Source organism: Crinia signifera, chromosome 6 (assembly GCF_055691185.1).
Source record: "Crinia signifera chromosome 6, ASM5569118v1, whole genome shotgun sequence".
Lineage (NCBI taxonomy): Eukaryota > Metazoa > Chordata > Amphibia > Anura > Myobatrachidae > Crinia > Crinia signifera.
In genome coordinates, this window is record NC_139222.1 from 216,917,580 (window position 1) to 216,939,135 (window position 21,556).

The 21,556-nt window shown below is 46.9% G+C and overlaps 2 protein-coding genes across 5 annotated transcripts in view; one reads left to right on the forward strand and one right to left on the reverse strand.

Moving 5' to 3' along the window:
- Positions 1-6,711, reverse strand: part of ENDOV (endonuclease V) — a 133,849-nt gene extending 127,138 nt beyond the window's left edge. The window contains exon 1 of one of the 3 annotated variants that reach the window (XM_083148836.1): positions 6,381-6,711. In XM_083148836.1, coding sequence (XP_083004962.1) covers positions 6,381-6,685 — 305 coding nt within the window. In that variant the 5' untranslated portion in view covers positions 6,686-6,711. The remainder of the gene's footprint in view (positions 1-6,380) is intronic. The other 2 variants (XM_083148834.1, XM_083148835.1) reach the window with 2 other exon arrangements.
- Positions 1-21,556, forward strand: part of LOC146008962 (uncharacterized) — a 105,251-nt gene that overhangs the window by 46,840 nt on the left and 36,855 nt on the right. The window lies entirely within an intron of this gene.

Genomic DNA, 21,556 nt, shown 5'->3' on the forward strand with positions numbered 1-21,556 from the left:
AACTTACCTGGTCCCCAACGGCGACCTCGGACTCCTCACCGGTGACTGCGCTTCTCCCATCTGCTACCCGGCTTGCAGGACTTTGACCGGCGCTGAGATGTTTCCTCCTCGGCGTCTCTGGACAGAATGATTTCTTGGCGCATCTAGAGCAGCGCATCTAGAGCAGAGATGTTTCCTCCTCACCGTCTCTAGTTAGAATGATTTCTGGCCAATCAGGAGCCGACTTTCTCGGCTCCTGATTGGCCAAGAAATCATTCTGTCCAGAGACGCCGAGGAGGAAACATCTCAGCGCCGGTCAAAGTCCTGCAAGCCGGGTAGCAGATGGGAAAAGCGCAGTCACCGGTGAGGAGTCCGAGGTCGCCGTCGGGGACCAGGTAAGTTGGATTTGCTTCCTTAGGTACCCCTCTGGACTACCTCGGATCCCGGACCCCGGATTCTGCAGCCCAGGACCAGCCCCGGAACCAGGACCAAGGCCCCGGAACCGGACTCTTCTGCCCTGGAGCCCCGGAGGACGGACCCAGGGACCGACCTACGGGCTCAAGGTAGGTAAGTATCAGTGTGTGTGTGTTTTGTGTGTATTAAAGTTTTATTTTACAGGGTGTCAGTGTGATTTTGTGCACTATTTTTTTCACTGCAGAACTACCAGTGCCAGCGGGCCCTTTAATGCCCCGCATGCTGGGACTTGTGGTTCCCCAAGTCCCAGCATGCGGGGTAGGCTTGCTGGGACTCATAGTTCGCCAGTGTAAAACAATAGTTTTAATTCTTTTTTTTACACAAATCATCAGCCCGATGCCCACCGGCCAGGGGCATCGGGGACAGCCCCGGACTATCAGCATGGGCTGGTAAGTCCTGGAGGGGGGGGACCCCTTCATTGGGGGGGTCCCCACTTCCCCAGGACCCCTGCCCATGCTGACCAGCCAGGGGGTTAATGCTTTGGCCGCGGGAGCTTATATAATAAGCTTCCCCCGGCTGTGGCATTACCCTGCTGGCTGGTTGTGTCCGGTGCTGGTTCTTAAAATACGGGGGACCCCTAGTCACTTTGTCCCCCGTATTTTGGGAACCAGCGCCGGACCTTGAGTCTGGTGCTGGTTTCATAAAATCAAGGGGACCCCTATTTGTCGGGGACCCTGATTTTATGTCACCAGCACCGGCTGGTTATACTCGTCCCGCGCTCGTTTTTTGTTTTTTTTTAACCCTTTCTTTCAATTTTTACAGCAGAACCCTGCACAGAACATTGCGATCTGTGCAGGGTTCTGGCTAATTCGCCTAACAGACCCTGGTCTGAAATAAGTGCGATAATTAGTCACCTAAATAATGCGATGTGCAAATGCGCATTGCATTAAATAAGCGACTTGTATAGTTTTCTATACGAAAACATCTGGATGCGATAAAAATGCGAATTAATCTCGCATTTTTATTCAGCATACCTTAACGCACATAATATGCGATTTCAGTCCCTGAGCGCATCACATTAAATTTGCGATTTCTATGAAAAATGCGATATCGCCATTTTGTGGTCTAATTACCGCAAAATAAGCAAAATCGCATCCCATAGAATGTCACCCTATGTCTTTTACACTGTGCGACACCAAGTGCTGGCTGTGTTGTCACCAGGGCCGGTGCTAGGGTGTCCGGCGTCCTCCTGCAAACCATACATTTTGCGCCCTTTCACATTGCCATTGCAACAAGCTGCAGCCTGATTGTGGGTGTATGCAACATGCGATCCTATGGAGGATCTTAGGTGAATGTACATGTATGCATACACCATCTCAGTGCTGTGTCCGCAAAATGTTGCAGGCACTAAAGGTGCCCATACACGCTGCGAGGCTAGATCGCATCGCACGGCATGCATGCAATGTATGTGCGATGCGATCCGAAAGCAGTACAAAAAGTATATGCAGCACTCGTGACTGAGGGGGAAAGGAGGGGAGAGAAGGAGGAGATGGAAGAAGAGGGGAGGAGATAGAGGGGGCGGAGTGTTGAGGACTGGCAGCGGCACTGGCACAGCACACTGAGAAGAGGGAAGGAAGGGGAGGCGGCGCTGCTGCCTGTTCGTCATTTGATTGACAGCTGACAGGCACAGGGAGCAATGGGTAGGGGGCGGATCCGGACATAACATGTCATCCAGGCATTCACAGACAGTGCTACATGCCTCAGCGCAAGTGTCCATGAGGCAGAGAGGGCAGGTTGCAGGAGGAGGACAGTGTCTGCGCGGTGCAGGGAGATGCTCAGCCTCTCCATACTGCTGCCCGCTGTCAGACGGCGCCTTTTCAGCAGCTGCTTTGCAGGAGCTGCTGAGTGGGTAGCGCCGCCCTGGTTGTCACAATAAACCCATGACAAGATTTTTACGTGTAAACTGTGTGCTTGTTTTGACCTGTTGACCATGTCCACCATATGCATGTTGACCTACCATCTGGATCCCCTTTCACTTCTGTAGAAGCAGAGTTATCAAATCATTTTTTTTCCCAAAAAGTTTTTTTTTTTAATTAAAGCACTGTATGATAAAACTCACAGTATACAACAATATTTGCATAGCTGTGTCATCTCCAACTAAAAAGACCATCAGAACTGTAATATATATCGAATTCGTGGACAGTATGGAAAAGAACAGTTTGGCAGTCAACCAATAAACATTGTATCCAGAGGCAGCTCTTACCTCTGCGGAGGAGGGGAGCTGCCACGATGCATCCTGGGGGGAGGGAACACCTGCAGCCCTGCAGCCCATAGGTAAAAACCACCACTGATTGTAATATATCGTCCACAGAGTTCATCATAAAAATATAGTATCTTGGAAAATTGAGAAGGTAAATTACTATTGAAAACTAGTACACATCTAATTAACCTACATCAATAGACTGTGCTTATGAATAAATTACAACAAAGATAGTACAAAGCATATTGCATCAAAAAAACATCATCTCAGCCCACACCCACTCCCCCCAACCCACACCCAAATTACATGGTTACCAAATAATTTTAAGCAGGGGTATAATGCAGCCTTTTCTACTTCATAGCCTAGTTATGGCTCTGCAGGTAAAATGGGGAGATCAGCATTTACCCATTTACCCCAAAAATGTCAATGTAACATTGTATAACAGGATAGGCAGTGGTTAAATAGAAATTTTTAAGTGGAGTTATAGAAAAGTAAAGGCCGGAAAAAGGGGTTGTGTCCTTAAGTGTAGTGTACCATACGATATGCAGTGTTCTCCCCATGTGTTTTTTTGGGCGCTCTGCCCGGCATTCTCCTGGCCAGGCAGAGTGGTGGACAACCTGCCCGGCAAAACTAGGGATGGCCATCGTTGCCATTGCCATCGATGGTTGCCATTGATGGCAATTATGCAACTGGCCATCGATAGTGCTAAACTATGCAAAGGATGACCATCGATATTTTTACATATCAATGGTCATCCATTGTGTTTGATTGATTGTCCTGTGGCCCAATCAAACTACGGGAACGGGGCTTCACGAGTGTCGGGGGGTGACGGGCTATGCTCCGTGTCCTGGCACTTTGAAAAAAAAACAAAAAAGCAAAACATCGTTTTGCTGTTCCATTGATGGAGGGAAACCATCTGGTTCTCCCCCATCGGTGTCAAAAGTATTCAACATTGGCCATGAACCATCGATGATTTAGAATAATTGATGGTCGATGGCCATCACTAGTCAAAACTTCTGTTGGCTTGTGAGACAGTAAGAGCTCGCAGTCCTGCAGCTAATCAGGAGGGAAACCATTGCTGGTACATGCCTTTGCCACAAGAGGTCAAGCATGTGTGCTCCCTGCGCCAGGAGGGGAGAATGCTCCAGGTTCCCATCTGCTCTGATTCCACAGCTTGGAGAAGAGCCACCGTGGGGAAGTCGCCGCACTGGGTTTGGGAGGAAACACCAGCACATACTGGGCCGCATTAGAGGTAATGCACTGGGACTAACCCCACCTCCCACACACACCTCATCCGTGTATTTTGTGGAGAATATTTGGTAATGTGATTTTCTTCTTGCTTCCTGTCCAGTGTCCAGCCATGATGAGACCATGGATGTCCTGGATACGTATGTGTGTGCACGTGATGCGTGATGATGGGCGTCATGGATACATGAGTGTGTGCGTTTAATGAATGATCCTGAGTGTCCTGAGTATATGTGTGTGCGAGAGATGAATGACCCTGGGCATCTTTGGTACATGTGTAATGGGCATTACGGTGTGTGGCCTAACATGTATTAGGCATTATGGTGTGTAATGGGTTTGTGACATGTAGTAGGTATTACAGTGTAAATTTTTGGTGCGTACTGTCCTTATACTTAGTGTGTGTTTGAGGGGTGTGGGCTTAGACTTTTTTTTTAACTGCAATGGGCAGCGCTAAACACGCCCCTGACAGTGCAGCACCCCACTTTTTATAAGACCCCCACCCAGCTACTTCTTGATACCATCCAGCTGGAAAAAGGACCCCTAATACTATCTGGTTCTAGCACTCCTTACACATTATGCCACACAAAATGAGCCAAAATTCCCACAGAATGAGCCAAAATTCACATTATGCCAAACAGAATGAGCCAAAATTCATGGACAGAGTGACAGCAGGGACATAGTGATAGCATCAAGAGAGAGAGTGATAGCCAGGGCCGCCGAGAGGGGGGGGGGGGGGTAGTGGGTACCAATTGGGCCCGGGCTTGCTGGAGGGGCCTGGCAGAGGCCCTTGCTTCCCCTCTCTCTGTCCATATGTCCCTGCTATCACCAGAACCGCCGAGAGGTATGCAGCAGCATGAGGAAAAGGCTGTGGTCCGCAGTGGCTGAGGTCAGTGGCATTGCCGACAAGGTGGCAGTGGTAGGCGGTTGCTGTTGTGGCCTGTGGTGTGACTCTAGCTGTGAGCCCCCCCCCCTCATCCAGTCCGTCTATGACACCACCATTTCAAACTGCTGTGGACCAGATTTCCAATCAGGAGAGGCCGCTTTTGATTAGCTACTGGTTTAAGAGCTCCAACAGGATAGCACTGAATTTGAAATGAGGGGGTTCTTCAGTCAGTGTTTGAAGTGGTGGTATGCCATACTGATGTATACTGCCCAACTTCAAGCATATAAGTATAAAAGTAGATTAGAGGGCATAACAAAAAGATTTTGGGAACTTAAAATGTGTCAAATGGCTGCAAAATGCATTTACAAAGAACACTGAAAGAAAAGAAATAGCAAGCAATTGTGTAAAAGAAATGCTCTCATGAATACAGTATATATTTTTGGATCAATACAGGCACTTTCACAAACCTTGTAAAAACAGCCTATTACCGATTTTCCATCCACTGCACACTCTTTCACCCCAAAACTGACATCTAATTATTTGCTAATCAAAATTAGTTAAAAATGTCAAAGTGCTTAGTCATTAAAGAGGTGGCCAAGGGGTTCTGAACCAAGTTCTAACATTTTTCCCCCAAAATAAGGATTTTCCCCAACTTTTCACCTGTTCACAGTAGCAGAAGGGAAATTTTCAATGAGTCCTGTGGAGAATTATCGCATGTGAATAATAGGATTGCTGTGATCAGTGGCCGAACTGGAAATTTTGGGGATATGGAAAAGTGAAGGGTTTAGTTTTCCATGTGCTCCAGAGCAGGGGGGGGGGGGTGATCATTCACAAAGAGGCATGTCCTTAAGTGTAGTCCACCACACCATTTCCCCTTATATACATTACACACCACAATAGTGGGATCACTTATACTATCTAGTGCTACCGCCTCTTACATATTACACCACACAGACTGAGACCAAAATTCACACTATGCCACATTGTGCGGAGGAGGCGGCTGGGGACTACTGTGGCTGCGAAATGTGGTTCAGCTCTAGCAGTGAGGCCCCCCCTTGCGTCCAGTCCACCTATGGCTGCCTTCATAAAATTGGATGTGGTATGTAATTTAGCACAGACTAGGGCACAGTATGAGTTACAGGAAGAGGTAGAACACTTTAGACTGACTGCTGCATAGGATGGGGCATACAATGGGACACATGATGTAGCATAGGATAGGGCATAACATTGGGTACAGGCTGTTTCATAGGATTGAGCAAAGGCTGGGGTATAAGATGGGACATACTGTAGCATGGAGTACAGGATACTACACAGGTTGGGACATAAGATGGGACACAGGCTGGGACATAAGATGGGGAATAGGTAGCGAGTGAGCTATAAAAATAATGAGTGTCAAAATAAGGCATTCTCTGAGGAAAAGGATGGGGTATAAGATGGATAATGTATGGGCTGTTGGCCTCCATGAAACAGGACATCTCCCATCTGACATACCAGGTCTCCTCTTTGGAGGAATGCCAGGATTCCACCAATGTTTTCCTGAAATCATTTCATGACATACTCCTTGCGCAAGCATATGAAATTCACTCACTCCGTACCCACCTGGCAGACTTGGATAACCGTGGGAGGAGGAATAATATTTGCATTCGAGGTTTACCAGAGGACGTCCCCCAGTCAGGCCTGGTCGATACTCTCACCAAAATCTTTAACGGAATCTTGGAGGAATATCCAAACAATGTCATCACATTCCACAGGAGTTTGGATTTAGGGAAACCAGTGGATGTAATCCTTCTTGATTTTTCAAAGGCATTTGTCACGGTACCACATAAGAGGCTGTTATGGAAAGTAGGTAACATAGGGATGGGGAAAGAAAAATTGTACTTGTAGGTAAATGCAAAGTAATTCATTTCGGGAGCAAAAAATGCTCACACTAGTTATAAATTGAATGAGGTTAGTATTGGGAGCTCTGCAGTGGAAAGGGATTTAGGCATTTTCATAAATTAAAGAATGGGTAATAGTGCACACTGCTCGAGTGCCGCAGCGAAGGCTAACAGGACCTTGGCATGCATTAAAAGGGGAATGGAATCAAGAGATGCCGGTGTGATAGTACCACTTTATAAATCGTTTGTTTGTTTGTGTCCTGTTCTGGGCACCTCATCTTAAAAAAGATATAAATTAACTGGATTTGGATCAGAGAAGGGCAACTAAATTAATAAGGGGTCTTGAGTCAATAGAATATAAAGATAGGCTATCCAGGCTGAATATATATTCACTTGAAAAACGAAGACTGAGAGGTGATATAATTAGTAAGTTCAAATACAGGATAGAAAATCATAAGGAACTTGGAGATAACTTATTCAGTAACAGGGCTGTACTTAGGACGCGTGGGCATGCACTAAGAATTTAAGAGACAAAATTTAATACGGTATTAAAGAAGAGGATTCTTCACCGTGAGAGCGGTTAAATTCTGGATCCCTTTGCCAGAAGATGTGGTAACAGCAAATACAATAAAGGAGTTTAAAATAAAGCTGGATACATTTATGGACACAAAGGGAATGATAGTTATTCGCTAGTCTGATAGATAATTAGATGGGTTGAACTCAATGGACTAACGTCTTTTTCCAACGTAAATTACTATGTTACTATATGTTACATTTGACAGGGCCCAGAGGGCTTTGAAACCCAAAGGCCCCCGTCAGACCACCCACGAGATGTCATATGCCGTCTACACTACTTCTCCCAGAAGGAGGACATAATACTAGATGGAATAGATCTCAATGGCAAGAAGTTGAATATTTATCAAGATCTTTCCTGGCACACTCTCCAACAAAGGAAGATTCTTAAACCCCTTACAGATGAGCTACGAAAAAATGTCAGTTGAAATATAAGTGGATATCCCCATTTAATCTCCAGGTCTCCTCTTCTGGTAAGGTTCATGTCCTGACTAGACCCTCTGACTTACCTACGTTCTGTCAGGGACTTGGTCTACCAGATGATCAGGTCCCTTCCTGGGAATTCTCCATCCCATATTTGCAACTACCACAATTGCTTAGTGGCAAATTCCCTTGGCAAATGGCTCACGCCTCCAAGAGGAGACACGTTAAATGTATGGGCTGGCTGTTGCACCAGATGTGAAATAATATGGTGCACAGGATGGGGCATATAAAGGAGTACAGGATGAAGCACAGGCTGGCATACAAGATGAGGAACAGGCTAGGGGATAGGTAGGATGAGGCACAGGATTAAGCACAAGCTGGGACATAGGTAGGATGAGGGATAAGATGAGGCACAGGCTGGGGCATAGGTAGGATGAGGGATAAGATGAGGCACAGGCTGGGGCATAGGTAGGATGAGGGATAAGATGAGGCACAGGCTGGGGCATAGGTAGGATGAGGGATAAGATGAGGCAGTGGTAGTGGCTGGCCTGTTCGCTGGAGCAGCGCGGGCAGGCGGTGGTGGGCCCGGGTACGCGCCCATGGGAACACCCAGCGTTTCATGGGCATCCCCATTAAAATGTTGGGTGTTCCCATGGGATTTCGGGTGGGACAAGGAGTGTCGGGGGCGGGCAGGTGATGTCACATGGTGTCAGCCCTGTCTTTGGCCCACTGCCTGCAAATATAAGTCTCCACTGACTTATATTTTATGAGGGGCGGTTTTCATTAGCAATGTCAGGAGGAGACGGTCCGGACCCTTGAGGAGATCTGCGCTGAGGGAATGCGGTGGCAGCATGAGGAGGGTAAGGGGGGTGAATAACTCTACGCGGGCCGATGAGAGGGCTAGGTGAAGGGGGGGGGGGGCGGTGCTGCCTGCCCACACATCCCAGCCAGACACAGCCCCGCGGTGCAGACCGGCGCCCACAGTTAATCAGCGCCTCCCCACCATAGCGGAGGCTGCGGGGCTATAGTCACGCCACTGGCCATGATACCAAGTTATTTGGACTGGAGCTGAGCAGCTGATATATTGCAGTATGAAAGGAGAGATAGAATAATGTGATTGCATAGAAACAGTTAATACAGAGAGTGGGGCCTGTGCTAGGTCAGTGTGTGACTGCAATCCGAGATGCATTCCAGTGCGCCTCTCATCGTAAGCACAGATCAGATGGCTGCCATGAATATTTATTGCAGCCCATAGCCCTTGCTTTGATCGCATAGGATACTCCATCTGGAAAAGCACTGTATGCGATGTATCATATGCAATCCAGGAGGGGAATTGGTGGGGGTTTTTTACATGCCAGGTACCCTACTTTTCATAGTGAATTTACCTTTAAATGTTAAAAAAAAAACACAGCATGCAAAACTGCTGTTTTATATCGCCGATCCCCAAATGCCCAGGGGGGTTTCCGCAATACATTCATTGTAGATATATTGGCAGTCACCTTTAGCCATACCCCCTGTCCTGAGCCTTAAGGATCAGATGACGTAGAGAGGCTTGTTGCCTGCAGTACCTCTGATAAATCGGTGTTCGCAGACCGGGTAGAGGGAGAGATTAGTGCAGCTCTGTCTCTGCTCAGTCCCCCCATCCTCCTCCTCCCTGCTGCTGAGGAATGTACAGCAGCGGTCAGAGCAGCCCCGGCCTCTGGCTTCCGTGTGAATTAAGCCTAAAAAAAGGAAGCACAGGGAACACGGAGGGCAGAGTGGCTGCTGATGTGCAGGCGCACACATACACATACCTGCTTCTATCAGTCACCCTAGTGGCAAACGCAGGATTTTCAGAAGGGGGTTTCCAGAGGGGCGGAGTAAAGCACAGAGATGGACACTTAGGTGACCCAGTATATGCCGAGTCAGTTAAGTATTATAGATAGACCAAATGTATATTAATAATAATAATTAAAAAAAAATATATATATATATATATACATATATACATACATATATATACATACAGGGGCATCAACAGCAGTGTAGACCCCTGGGTATAGCAATGTATTGGGGCATCTACCGATTCTCCAGCGGTAGGGGTGGGGGAAGCTTTGATGTCCCGCGGGTGGTAGGTGGTATTATATCAACTGCTCAGCATGTAGGGCCTGGATCAGTAATTTCCACTAATTACACTTTTACTGCACAGATGGTGGGAGATGGGGTGGGAGAAGGGGGCATTGGGCTGAATGAAGGAGCCCTGATACATAACTTCCAGGGTGGTAGAGGATGTTTAATATGCAGAGGAGGGGTGTATAGTGGAGTGGGCTTATTATTCATAATTTTCTGATGGAAGGACAGCTTGCTTGACTGCAGATATCTCCAGTTCTCAGAAATAGATTTCTTAGATTTTAATGGAATTAAAAACTAGAGAATCCCACCTACCAAATGGTACTGGGGACTAGGGGATCAGAGTTCAGGAGGCAGAGCAATCTGCCAACGAGTATATAAAACTACATACCAGGTGTGTGGAGCTGGAGCAGTAACCAGCTGCTGGAAGGCTGATATCTCTGGTTCTGGGAACAGTAGAGACAAGCTACTAGTGTCCATCAAAGGGGGAGAGTCCCAGCTTTTGGAATATACCCTCAGTGAGAAAGAACCTGAAATATCTGACTTAGAAGAGCAATTAACAGGCTTGGATGGGGACCACTGCTTTGAAGTCAGATATCTCCAGTTCCCATGGGCCGATTTTTTAAATTCTTATACCCATGGAAAGAGGGGACCCTCAGCTTTCAGCCTAGGGCCCTTAGACTCCTGGGGGGGTTTCTGGGTACTCAGAAACCCCCCCTGCGTGCGCTACTGCACCCACCTGGGTCCCTGAAGGAAAGAGGCAAATAAATACAGCAGCTTCAGAGAGCACTTCCTTGCTGCTTGCAGAGCCATTCGCCTGATCCCTGCACAGAAAATCAGGAGCCACCACTGCAGAAAAAAGTAAAAAAAACGTCTACTGGGAAAACAGGTTATTCCATGTAATACTAAGATGTACTAAGCCTTGGAGTGAGATAAAGTGGAGAAAGATAAAGTCCCAGCCAGTCAGCTCCTAACTTCCATGTTGCAAAATGAAAGGAGCTGATTGGTAGTTTATCTCTCTCCACTTTACAATTCTCCAAGGCTTATTACATCATCATCGTTATTTTTGTAGTTGAGTCACTGAAATCTACATTTTACTTTGCTAAAAACTTGTATAACACCAATAGAGGGAGCTCTGCTCCAGTTATAGCCTTGTTTTTAGGGTTTAACACATTTATTATTGAACATTAAAAGATTCAATCAGTAGATGGCACTACAGATTGTATACAAGTAAGTGTGTTACTAGAAGCATAATACAATAGGTTACGGGTCCAGGCTGCTTTGGAGAAGATGATATTTCTTTTTGGGCAATGGTCAGAGCCTTTTTTCCCCTTCTTTTTATATAATAGCTTATTATCCATCTCTAGGACTGACAAAGGAGACAAATAATCCCTACTTCCCAATGTTTGGGAACCACTGGTCTACAGTATATGTCACTGCCCAGTTAGGCCAGGTACACACCAGAACGATCCTGATTGTTAGTAGATCGTTAGCAGATTGTGTGATTTTCGCACGATCTGTTGGAGCACACAATCTGCTAACAATCTGCTAACGATCTGCATCCAATCTGATCCCAATCCGATCTGAGTCTGTATCCAGTTGAATGGATCTTTTACAGATCCTCACTGCAGCAGGTAGGATCTGTAAAACGACCAAACGACAGCGGGGACGCGCATCGGATTGGAATCGGATCGGAATTGGACCTAAACATGCCCAATCTACATACAATCTGCATCCAATCGGTCGGAATTGGATCCAGATTGATGGAATTGAGCCCTAATCGTTCTGGTGTGTACCCCCCCTTATTTTGCGATTTGCAATACATAAATATTGCAGCAAGTAAATTCTAGACGTTAACTACATCTGGAACCATTAGATGGCGCTGTGATCCTCTTCAGAATAACATTTGTTCTAAAATGAAAATGTAAATCCAATGGTTACAGTATAGGGCGTCGACAGTGTCTAGGTCAAGTCACTAGGTCTACAATAACTAGGTTGACACCTGGAAATGGTCGACACTCAAAAGGTCGATATGAGTTTTTCACATATTTTTTAGTCTGTCAACATATGTGAACATGGACACCATATAAGTGTACCACATCTGCTCGTGCTCGCCATGCTGCGGCACTATTATATTCTCACTCTAAGCCCACTCAGATAATAAAGAACCAAGGGTTCAATTCCCAACATGGCCCAAACTGTGCGGAGTTTGTATATTCTCCCTGTACTTGCGTGAGTTTCCTTGCAGCAGGGCCCTCCTACGTCCAAGTCTGTCTGTTGTTACCCAGTTTGTTCTATCACTGTCTACTATTGTAAAGCGCAACGGAATCTGCTGCGCTGTATAAGAAACTGGAAATAAATAAATGAATCTATGATATGTCCACCATTTCCAGCTGTTGACCCAGTCACTGTCGACCAATAGTGGTCAACCTAGTGACTGGACTAGACATTGTCGACTCAGGGACTGCATACCAAACCAACAGAGGGTGCTAAAAGCTAAAGACAAGATACATGCATATCTGACCAATAGAGGGTGCTGTATACTAAAGACATGACATACATTTCTGACCAATAGAGGGCGCTGTATACTAAAGACATGACACATACATTTCTGACCAATAGAGGGTGCTAAAAAAATTGAAGACACGACACATACATTTCTGACCAATAGAGGGTGCAGAAACCTGACCAATACAGCATCTTGTGGTAGCTGTGTCACAAAGTCTACAAAACAGTTTACTTTGCTGCAGAACAAATGAATAACTTACAAATGGAGCAGCTCTCAACAGATTCTATCGCCATCCGCCAGAAAGGGGCGTGTGTGCATGAAACGCTCATGCACCCCGTTCTGACGGAGCCCGCCACAACTCTCCGTTGCTGACCACCGCTTCCCCATAGCTGCTCGCACCCAGAACTAACCCTGCTCTGCTCGCTCGCGTACCCCCATCAGATGCAGTGCCTCTCCACCAGCGTGAGCCAGCGCTGGGAATCTGGTGATTCCCAGCGCTGGCTGAGAGGAGCTACATCTGTATACCCCTTTTCCACTTGTTTAAATATCCCAGGTTTTTGCACTGGAACGTGTGGGCGTGAACCCCGGGATTGCAGGCAGATGGAAACACTCCCAGTTAAAATGACCCGGGTTGTGAGACCTGGCATTTTAACCTGGGTAGTGAGCAGGGTTGAACACGGGTTCAACCTGGCTCCCGTTCACTGCAATGAAATAGCCGGCGCTGGGAGAAGCTCTTATCTCAGTGCTGGCTCAGGACCCGCCTCCGGTGACATCACCCGCCCAGCATTAGGGTGAGTGGGGATTCTAGTGGAAAAGGGTCCACAAGCCATGTCACACTCGGGCTGGGGCCGGGTACAAAATCTCAGGTGCCATCCTGCTTTTAGGTGGAAAAGGGGTATAACAGATGCACCAGGGATACTGATTGGGTTCACTTTGTGGACAACTCCATGGTATTGGTAAGCTTCAGTCTCCAGACACAGAGTGGTAATGCAGCGGCCATTATATATGGAGATCAATTGATCTGCGTGTTCTCCATTCACACTGTCTGATCCGTTGGAACTGACATCCAAGTGGGCGGGTGCACGTCCACTGAGCTGTCAATCACCGGCTGCTCCCGTACGGGAGGTTAGTGGATCACCTATACACAGCAAATATATCTGGTTTTGGCTGTGCTGCAGAGCTGACGCGATATATCTGTGCACGACGCTGTTCACAGATATAATGTTCGCACACACTGGCCAAAGGTGCATCAATATCTCGGCCGTTCAATTAAACGGCCCATATATCGGCCAGTTTGTACGCACATTAATGCAGTCTGTTAGATGAACTGTGCTGTCTGACAGACATGGTTTCCCATTAGTAGCAGCCAGATTATAGGTTGAAGATAGAAAGACAGTCTGTAATATATAATTACCACAATTACCACTCTGATACAGTGAGCAGACTCCTAGACCCAGGCTCAATCATTCGGCCTTTATGGCCATTCAAAGCCTTCCAATGTCTCACTGTATTTCAGGCGTACCCTCCCCTGTTAGGTATAGTACCTGGTCCTCAGGTAGTCAGATGCCTGTCCATGGTCCTTCGTGCCAGCCAGCAGCTAGTTAATGAGCCAGTAACAATCCGAACTGACACATTTCCTGCCTCCGTATGTCGGTGGCTTTCGCAAAGCTCCTGTAGTAAGACCCTGAGCAATAATGTGGTTCCAGGTGTCACGTGGTAGGAGCTTAGTGGTGGCTGCAATACAACCTCCCTCTGTGCAGTGGGTTGAGTCAGGAACAGGCAGTTACTCACAGTAAGAGGGAATCCTGTATTAGCCAGGTCTTGTGAAATGCAAACCCAGATTGTAATGGCTTATCATGGGCAGCGAGAGTCCCTCTGGTCACAGTCAACACAAGTTTTTCCATTTTAACTGTGTCAATGACGACACCTAAGCATGTGGACCCCCAATTAATGTACTGCTTCATTCACCAGGCTTCAGGCCAGGGGCCCCGCACTGCTGCTGCAGCGTTTGGCACACGTTACTGTTTACAATCGGAGTCCACGTGGATGGTCAAGTAAGGCAAAGCATTCAAAAATGGAATAAAATCAGGATACATGTGAGGATACAGATTCTCTGGTCACTCATGTAAACAGGTTAGTTAAATGGCTAATGCCCTTCATTTTAAATTCACACACACAGTAGACTAGAACAATTTCCAGAGAGTGGTGTCTCACTTATTTTGTCCCCACAGTAGTGTATGATGCAGATGCCTGCAGTCTCCTGCTGTTACCTGCTGGCATTGCAAATATACGTATACATAGTAGACTAGAACAATTTGTAGCCAGAGTGATGTCCTACTTACTAGGTCCCCACAGTGGTATATGATGCAGATGCCTGCGGTTACCTGCTGCCAGTATTAGTGCCCTGCGCCATGGATATGCCCCACTGATGGCACCACAATGTGTAGTCAGTCCTGCACTCCACAAGTCCAGCCACTCTCTTCTACAGAAATCATTCCCCCTCGTCACTTGGTCTTATACCCTCCCCTCTCTATTCATATTCCAAGCAGGTCAGTCAGGGTGTCAGAGAATGAGGTGTGGAGATGAGCTGTCTGGGTCAGATTACCTGCAGCTCCATACAGAACCCTAACCTACTTACCCTAATCACATCTGATGGTAAAGTCAGGGGACCTAGAACAATGGGGTTATTTACAGTAAATAACTCTCTGCCCAGGATTTATTCCTGGTAACAATTACATTTGCTCTAAAATGAAAGTGTAAATCCAATGGTTACAGTATATGTGGGTCAACAGTCAGGCAGGCAGACATGCCAGTTCAACTTTACCAGAAGTGTACTCCGTCCCCTGGCATGACTCTACACTCACCATGCTCCGGGCACGGCCCCTCACTGTGCTTGGCACACTATTATATTCTCACTCTACTCTATTCCTACTTGGATAGTAAAGTATGAACCATGTCGGCCTATAACAAGAAAATGTGAAAAGCTTATGTCGACCATGTACATGTCAACATTAAGCTTGTGTCGACCTTCTGTCAATGCTAACCTATGGTTTGTCGACCATGTCGTGGTGTCAACCTAGTCACTGGTCGACATAGTGACTGTCAACCCAGGGACCACATACTAAACCAATAGAGGGCGCTGTAACTAAAGACAAAATGCATACATTTCTGACCAATAGAGGGCGCCGTAAACCATAGAGGGCGCGCTGTATACTAAAGACAAAATGCATACATTTCTGACCAATAGAGGGCGCCGTAAACCATAGAGGGCGCGCTGTATACTAAAGACATGACACATACATTTCTGCCCAATAGAGGGCGCTGTAAACTAAATACATGACATACATTTCTGACCAATAGAGGGTACTGAAAACTAAATACATGAGAGGGAAACCCAGATTGTAATGGCTTATCATGGGCAGCGAGAGTCCCTCTGGTCACAGTCAAAGTTTTTAATTTTATCTGTGTCAATGACGACACCTGAGCATGTGGACCCCCAATTAATGTACTGCTTCACTCACCAGGCTTCAGGCCAGGGGCCCCGCACTGCTGCTGCAGCGTTTGGCACACGTTACTGTTCCCAATCGGAGTCCACATGGATGGTCAAGTAAGGCAAAGCATTCAAAAACTGACCAGTTCATGGACATGTCCTTGTGTCTATTTGTGAGCTTGCCCCACCGGTCATTCATGCACTCCCAAAACTTGTGTAGGAATAGACATTGTCCCTGATGCAATTTAAAGACTCCATGCCCAGGAACTGTCTTTCATACCTTTCGGTACTGTATGGACTATTCCCAGACACCCAAACTTATAGGGGCGACCCAGGAAGCCTGGCACCTTATAAACTGTAAATCGTCTCATATTGCGGAGGGAGAGAATGTCCGTTCAGGACTGCTGCAGGCTGGTTCACAGCCTGCTCAGAGACTATTCCATTCGGGATAGCCCTGAGGAAGAAGAGGACTAAACTCCACTTCTTCTGGTCCTTTCCCCTTGTTTGGACTGTTTTATAAGACTTTGGGACTGTGGCCCCTTCCCCCTTACTTCACAATGGTCTTTACTCAGATCTGATCGCAGTACAAATTTGTTTGGAAAAAGGGCAAAACCATATGCACTGCAGGTGGGGCAGATGTAACATGTGCAGAGAAAGCACTGGTATATAATATGATCAATAGAGCTGCCACTACATCATGCAGTGTAAGGGACAGAGCAGAGCTGCTGCACATGCCCAGTGTACCAGCTTCTACCACATTTACTGTATGTGTGGATCTTATCCTGGACCAGAGAGTAGCTGCCAGGAGGAAGAGACAGGAGCCATACCATGAAGTGGGAGATTGTGAGCTTAGAGCTTGCAGTACTGGGTCTTTTATGTTTGTGTATTGATTATGATAGGTTTAACTTTTTCTGTACTGATAAATAGTAGTACTGTATTCCACACAGTGTCCAGTGTAAAAAAAGACCAATTTTCAGGGCTGTTACTGCTCCCCCACACTCCCATACTTACTCCAATGCGCTGCAGAGTGGAAGATTTTGGATTATATTTGGAAATCCCCCTTTAAAAATCCTGCGTTTGCCACTGCAAACACAGTACATTACAACAATTACAAGCCAGGGTGGTGTCTCACTTACTAGCTCCCCACATTAGTATATGATACAGATGCCTGTTGTCTCCTGCTGTTACCTGCCAACACTATTCCTGTGCACCCTGTTTCCATCAATGGCAAAAGTACCATCAATAGTGTAAAACTATGCAATGGGTGACAATCGATAGTTTTACACATCGATGATCATCTATTGTGTGTGAATTATTGGCCTGTGGGCCAATCAAAACATGTGGGTGGGGCTTCATGGGTGTCAGGGGGCAGAGCTATGCTCCATGCCCTGGCACTTTGGAAAAAAAACTGCAAAACATCGGTTTTGCTGTGCCATCGATGTAGGGAAACCATCTGGTTCTCCCCCATCGAAGGCAAAAGTATTCAACATCGGCCATAAACCATTGATGATTTTGAATCATCGATGGTCTATGGCCATCCCTAGTTCTGGGATACTTGCTCACACAGTGCCCTGTGCCATGGATTCTCCCTACTGACAGCAACACAATGAGGGGTATTCAATGCCGCAGCGAGCGGCCGGCGAGGGGGTTAAACAGCGAGGATTGCTGAAAACCAGCGATCCTTGCTGTTTAACCCCCGCGCCTGCCGCTCGCTCTATTCAACGTTCTGGGGAAATCCTCGCCGTCACAGGATGGCGAGAATTCCCCAAAACAGCGAGACCCGCGGCTGCTGCAGAAAACTCGCAGTTTTTAGCCGCGGGTCTCGCTGCTTCTGGAGCCGCATCCGCCAATTCCCCCTCGCTCAAAAAACGGAGCGAGGGGGAATTGGCGGATGCGGAGGCTGTGTTGAATGCTGTCAGGGTGAGTGGTGACAGCAAGCAGGAAGCCCTGCTCGCTGTCACCACTCGCAAACAGCATTGAATACCTGCCAATGCCTAGTCAGTGCCTGTACTCCAGCTTTATTTACATTAAAAAGCAAGACATTGACATTGCATTCACATTGCAAACATACTGTGTCGCAGCACAGCCAGAATAGTTGACAAGTCAGCTTGGCAACAAGCGGATTTGGGCTTTTAATTTTTCTGAGTTGCTTATTTTTTTGGATGGTGGCCTGTTGCTTTTTGGGCTTATCATTTTTTAGTAGCTTGTTTTACTTTGGACTTGGTGTTGTGTTTCGTTGTAATTCAGCCAGAGATAAGGGACAAACACAGGTGAGAACCAGTAAAACATAAGTAGAGGCTTATAGAAATGGTAATGACTCTCTCATTATCTCTGTTGTTGCTCTCTGCTGGTTGTGTGTATTCACTAGAGCTAATCTGATTTTAACAATGATGCTTGTTGTAAGATTTTTTTATCTTTACTGAAGGTGCCACTGAGCCGCAGGCTCCTGCCTAATACCACACTGGATAGCTGAGCTGTCACTTGGCTGCCCTGCTATGCGGCACTGGCCCACTCAGCTGTCACTCAGTAGTGCCCGCAGGTGAGGGGATGTGGCTGCCGGTCACTAGAAGGTTTTGCAATCGCACGGGGGTGGCCGGTCATTAGGAGGTGCCTGTGCACCCCCGGCACCCCCTGTGGGCAGTGGAAAGTGTGGAAGGGGGAGTGCCAGGCAGTGATAAAGGGGGAGGAGCTCTCTGGCTTTCTGTGTGAGGATGCTCATTGACCCGCCCCATGGTCGGGTCATGGGGTGGGTCACTGAACATCCTCACTAGGGATGGCCATCGACCATCCATGATTCAAAATCATCGATGGTTCATGGCTGATGTCGAATAGTTTTGCTATCAATGGGGGAGAACCAGATTGTTTCCCTCCATCGATGGAACAGCAAAACAATGTTTTGCTTTTTTTTTTTTCAAAGTGCTGGGACACGGAGCATAGCCCTGCCCCGACACCCACGAAGCACCACCCCCGTGTTTTGAGTGTCCAACAGGCCAATCAATCAAACACAATGGCTGACCATCAATATGTAAAAATATCGATGGTCAGCCATTGCATAGTTTAGCACTATCGATGGCCAGTTTCAGAATTGTCATCATTGGCAACCACTTATGGCAATTGCAACGATGGCCATCCCTAGTCCTCACACAGACAGCCGGAGACAGAAATGTGACGTCTGAATAATTGAATATTGGCTGCTGCAGCTCATGCAACACAGACAGAGCTGATGCCTTCGGCTCCATTAACCTGTGCCCTGGTGGAGCCAGCTCCCCCGCCATTGCTGGGAAGAAGGAGTAGAACCTGCGAGCATAGCAGCACTGACTCTGCACACAACGGAGAGGAGAGATTATTAACCCAACCTGTATAAGCAATGCTGACTACATATACTGTAGGTACAAGCAGAGACACAGCGCGTTTAGTCAAGGGGAGATTATTTACCCATACCAGCACATGATAATATACCACCCCCAAGAACAAGCCTGTATCAGGAAGAGCTGCAGTGATATGAACACTTCATATCTTTAAATTGTACCCAATAATAAAATATCCATATCTTCACCATTAGATTACCTTACAGGGAGACACTCTAAAAGGCTACAGACAGTGTTAACAATAGGATGAAAGTGAAATCCACTTAAATGTTGCAACAAAGAGTTGTCATCAAGCACAAAATGGGGGTTTAATCATTCGAAGCACACTGCCTAAATAAGGAATACTTTTGTAACAATAACCAGAGAACAGAGACAAACTGTTGCCATGCAATCCTTATTGGAAATACAGAACAGGCCCCTGGATATGAAAGGCTTATTCCTCTTTGAATATAAGAACCTATAAACATACAAAATAGTATTCCTTATTAAGTTTAAAACATCTAAGTAATAAGAGCACTATAATACGGCTTTCAGACCGCAAATGCAGGGTCGCACTGGGACTTTTAAACGGTTCAGATTGCGGCAGTGAACCGGCAATATTTCCGGTTCGCTGATGTCATGTGAGGAAGTGGCGGAGTGTCATCGGGTGGCAGGGGAGGAGGCAACACTTAGAGCTGGCGCTGCTCCAAGTGCGGCCTCCTCTATAGTGTGAACGGGAAAAAGATTGCTCAACCCAATTAACCCGTTGACACTGCACAGCAACAAACTGGTAAGAACCCTTCATCTTACCCGGTTTGAATTGCCGTGTTGCTACCGGTAACCCTTCTCATATAACACGAATAACCATGTTAAACCTGCAAGAAACTGGCATGAACCCGGTAATTTTGTGCGATGTGAAAAGGGTAGAAGATAATAAGGGGTGTTGAGCATAATTGAAAATTTCAAAAAAGCAAAAATACACATCAGAACGGTCTACAATTTTAATCACGTTTTCTAAAATTTACTGCACGTACTTACATTTTCTTTGTCTTAAAGGGGATATGCAATTCATATACAATCAGAGATTTTGTAGACATAGGAAGTCATATGCTAATGATACTGCTCTGACTACCATGCTTTGTTTACAGTCTGTATAACAGAGACACACAGGTGTAAAGACAGTATCATCTCATATTTCATGCCCATTCTGCCTGTTCGCCTTTGCATTACTAAATGTGTTATCTTGTAAATGGACTTATCTTGTTGACCCTTGTACTGTATATGGGATTTCGTTGCACCTTTGTATTCACTAATTACTTAATTAGCTACATGAAATTTCAATGGTGGTCTCCAGTGTCTCATCTTGTGTCAAGTTCTTGTCTTCATTTCCCCCCCTCCCTTAGTGGAGAGGCATTTTTTAATTGTGATTGCGAATGGACAAATGGTCTGAAGCTCTACACTAATCCAGTAGCTGCTCATGTGTTTGCTGGTTACTGCTGCTTAAGGAGCGGAGGAAGGGATGGCTATAGTTGCCTTTACCATCGATGGCAAAAGTGGAACAGGCCATCAATGGTGTATAAGTATGCAATGGATGACCACCGATGTTTTTACATATCAATGGTCGGTACTTGTTTTCTAGCACGGCGCCAGCGACTTTAATTGTATTGATCGGGACCTAAAAAATCGCGTTGATCGCATCACATGCAACCAAATCGCATGCGATGGACGCAATTTTTACATTGTAATCAATGTAAAATGGTCCCTGAGGCCCAATTTTACATTGGTCCCAATGTAAAACACACCGTACACCCCAATTGGTACTTGTTTCCTATCTGGGCGCCCACGATCAAAATCGCGTTGATCGGGGGTAAAAATCGCGGTCATCGCGGTCATCGCGGGCATCGCGGGTAAAATTGGATGGTCGCGATGCCCGCGATGACCGCGATCACCGCGATTTTCCCATAGGGAACAATGTTAAAAAAGGCTGATTGACCGCGATTTCACTGTTAAATGGCTCAATTGACCCGATTTGGCCATAATAACCCTGAATTAGGCCCAATTAACCCTTAAATGTCCCCCCCAAATTTTGCCGCCACCCCACGATCGACGCCAACCCGAAGCGTGGCGAGCGCAGCGAGCCCGCGAGGGGCGGCGGTACGCGTCCTCCGACCTTTTCATGCCCTACTATCCACTAGGGCGTGGTGTGAGAATATAATAGTGTGGCGAGCGCAGCGAGCCACCGAGCCCGAAGCGTGGCGAGCGCAGCGAGCCCCGCGAGGGGACGCGGATACCTTCACTGTGAAGGCCGCGAGGGGACGCGCATAACTGTGAAGGTATGCGCGTCCCCTCGCGGGGCTCGCTGCGCTCGCCACGCTTCGGGCTCGGTGGCTCGCTGCGCTCGCCACACTATTATATTCTCACACCACGCCCTAGTGGATAGTAGGGCA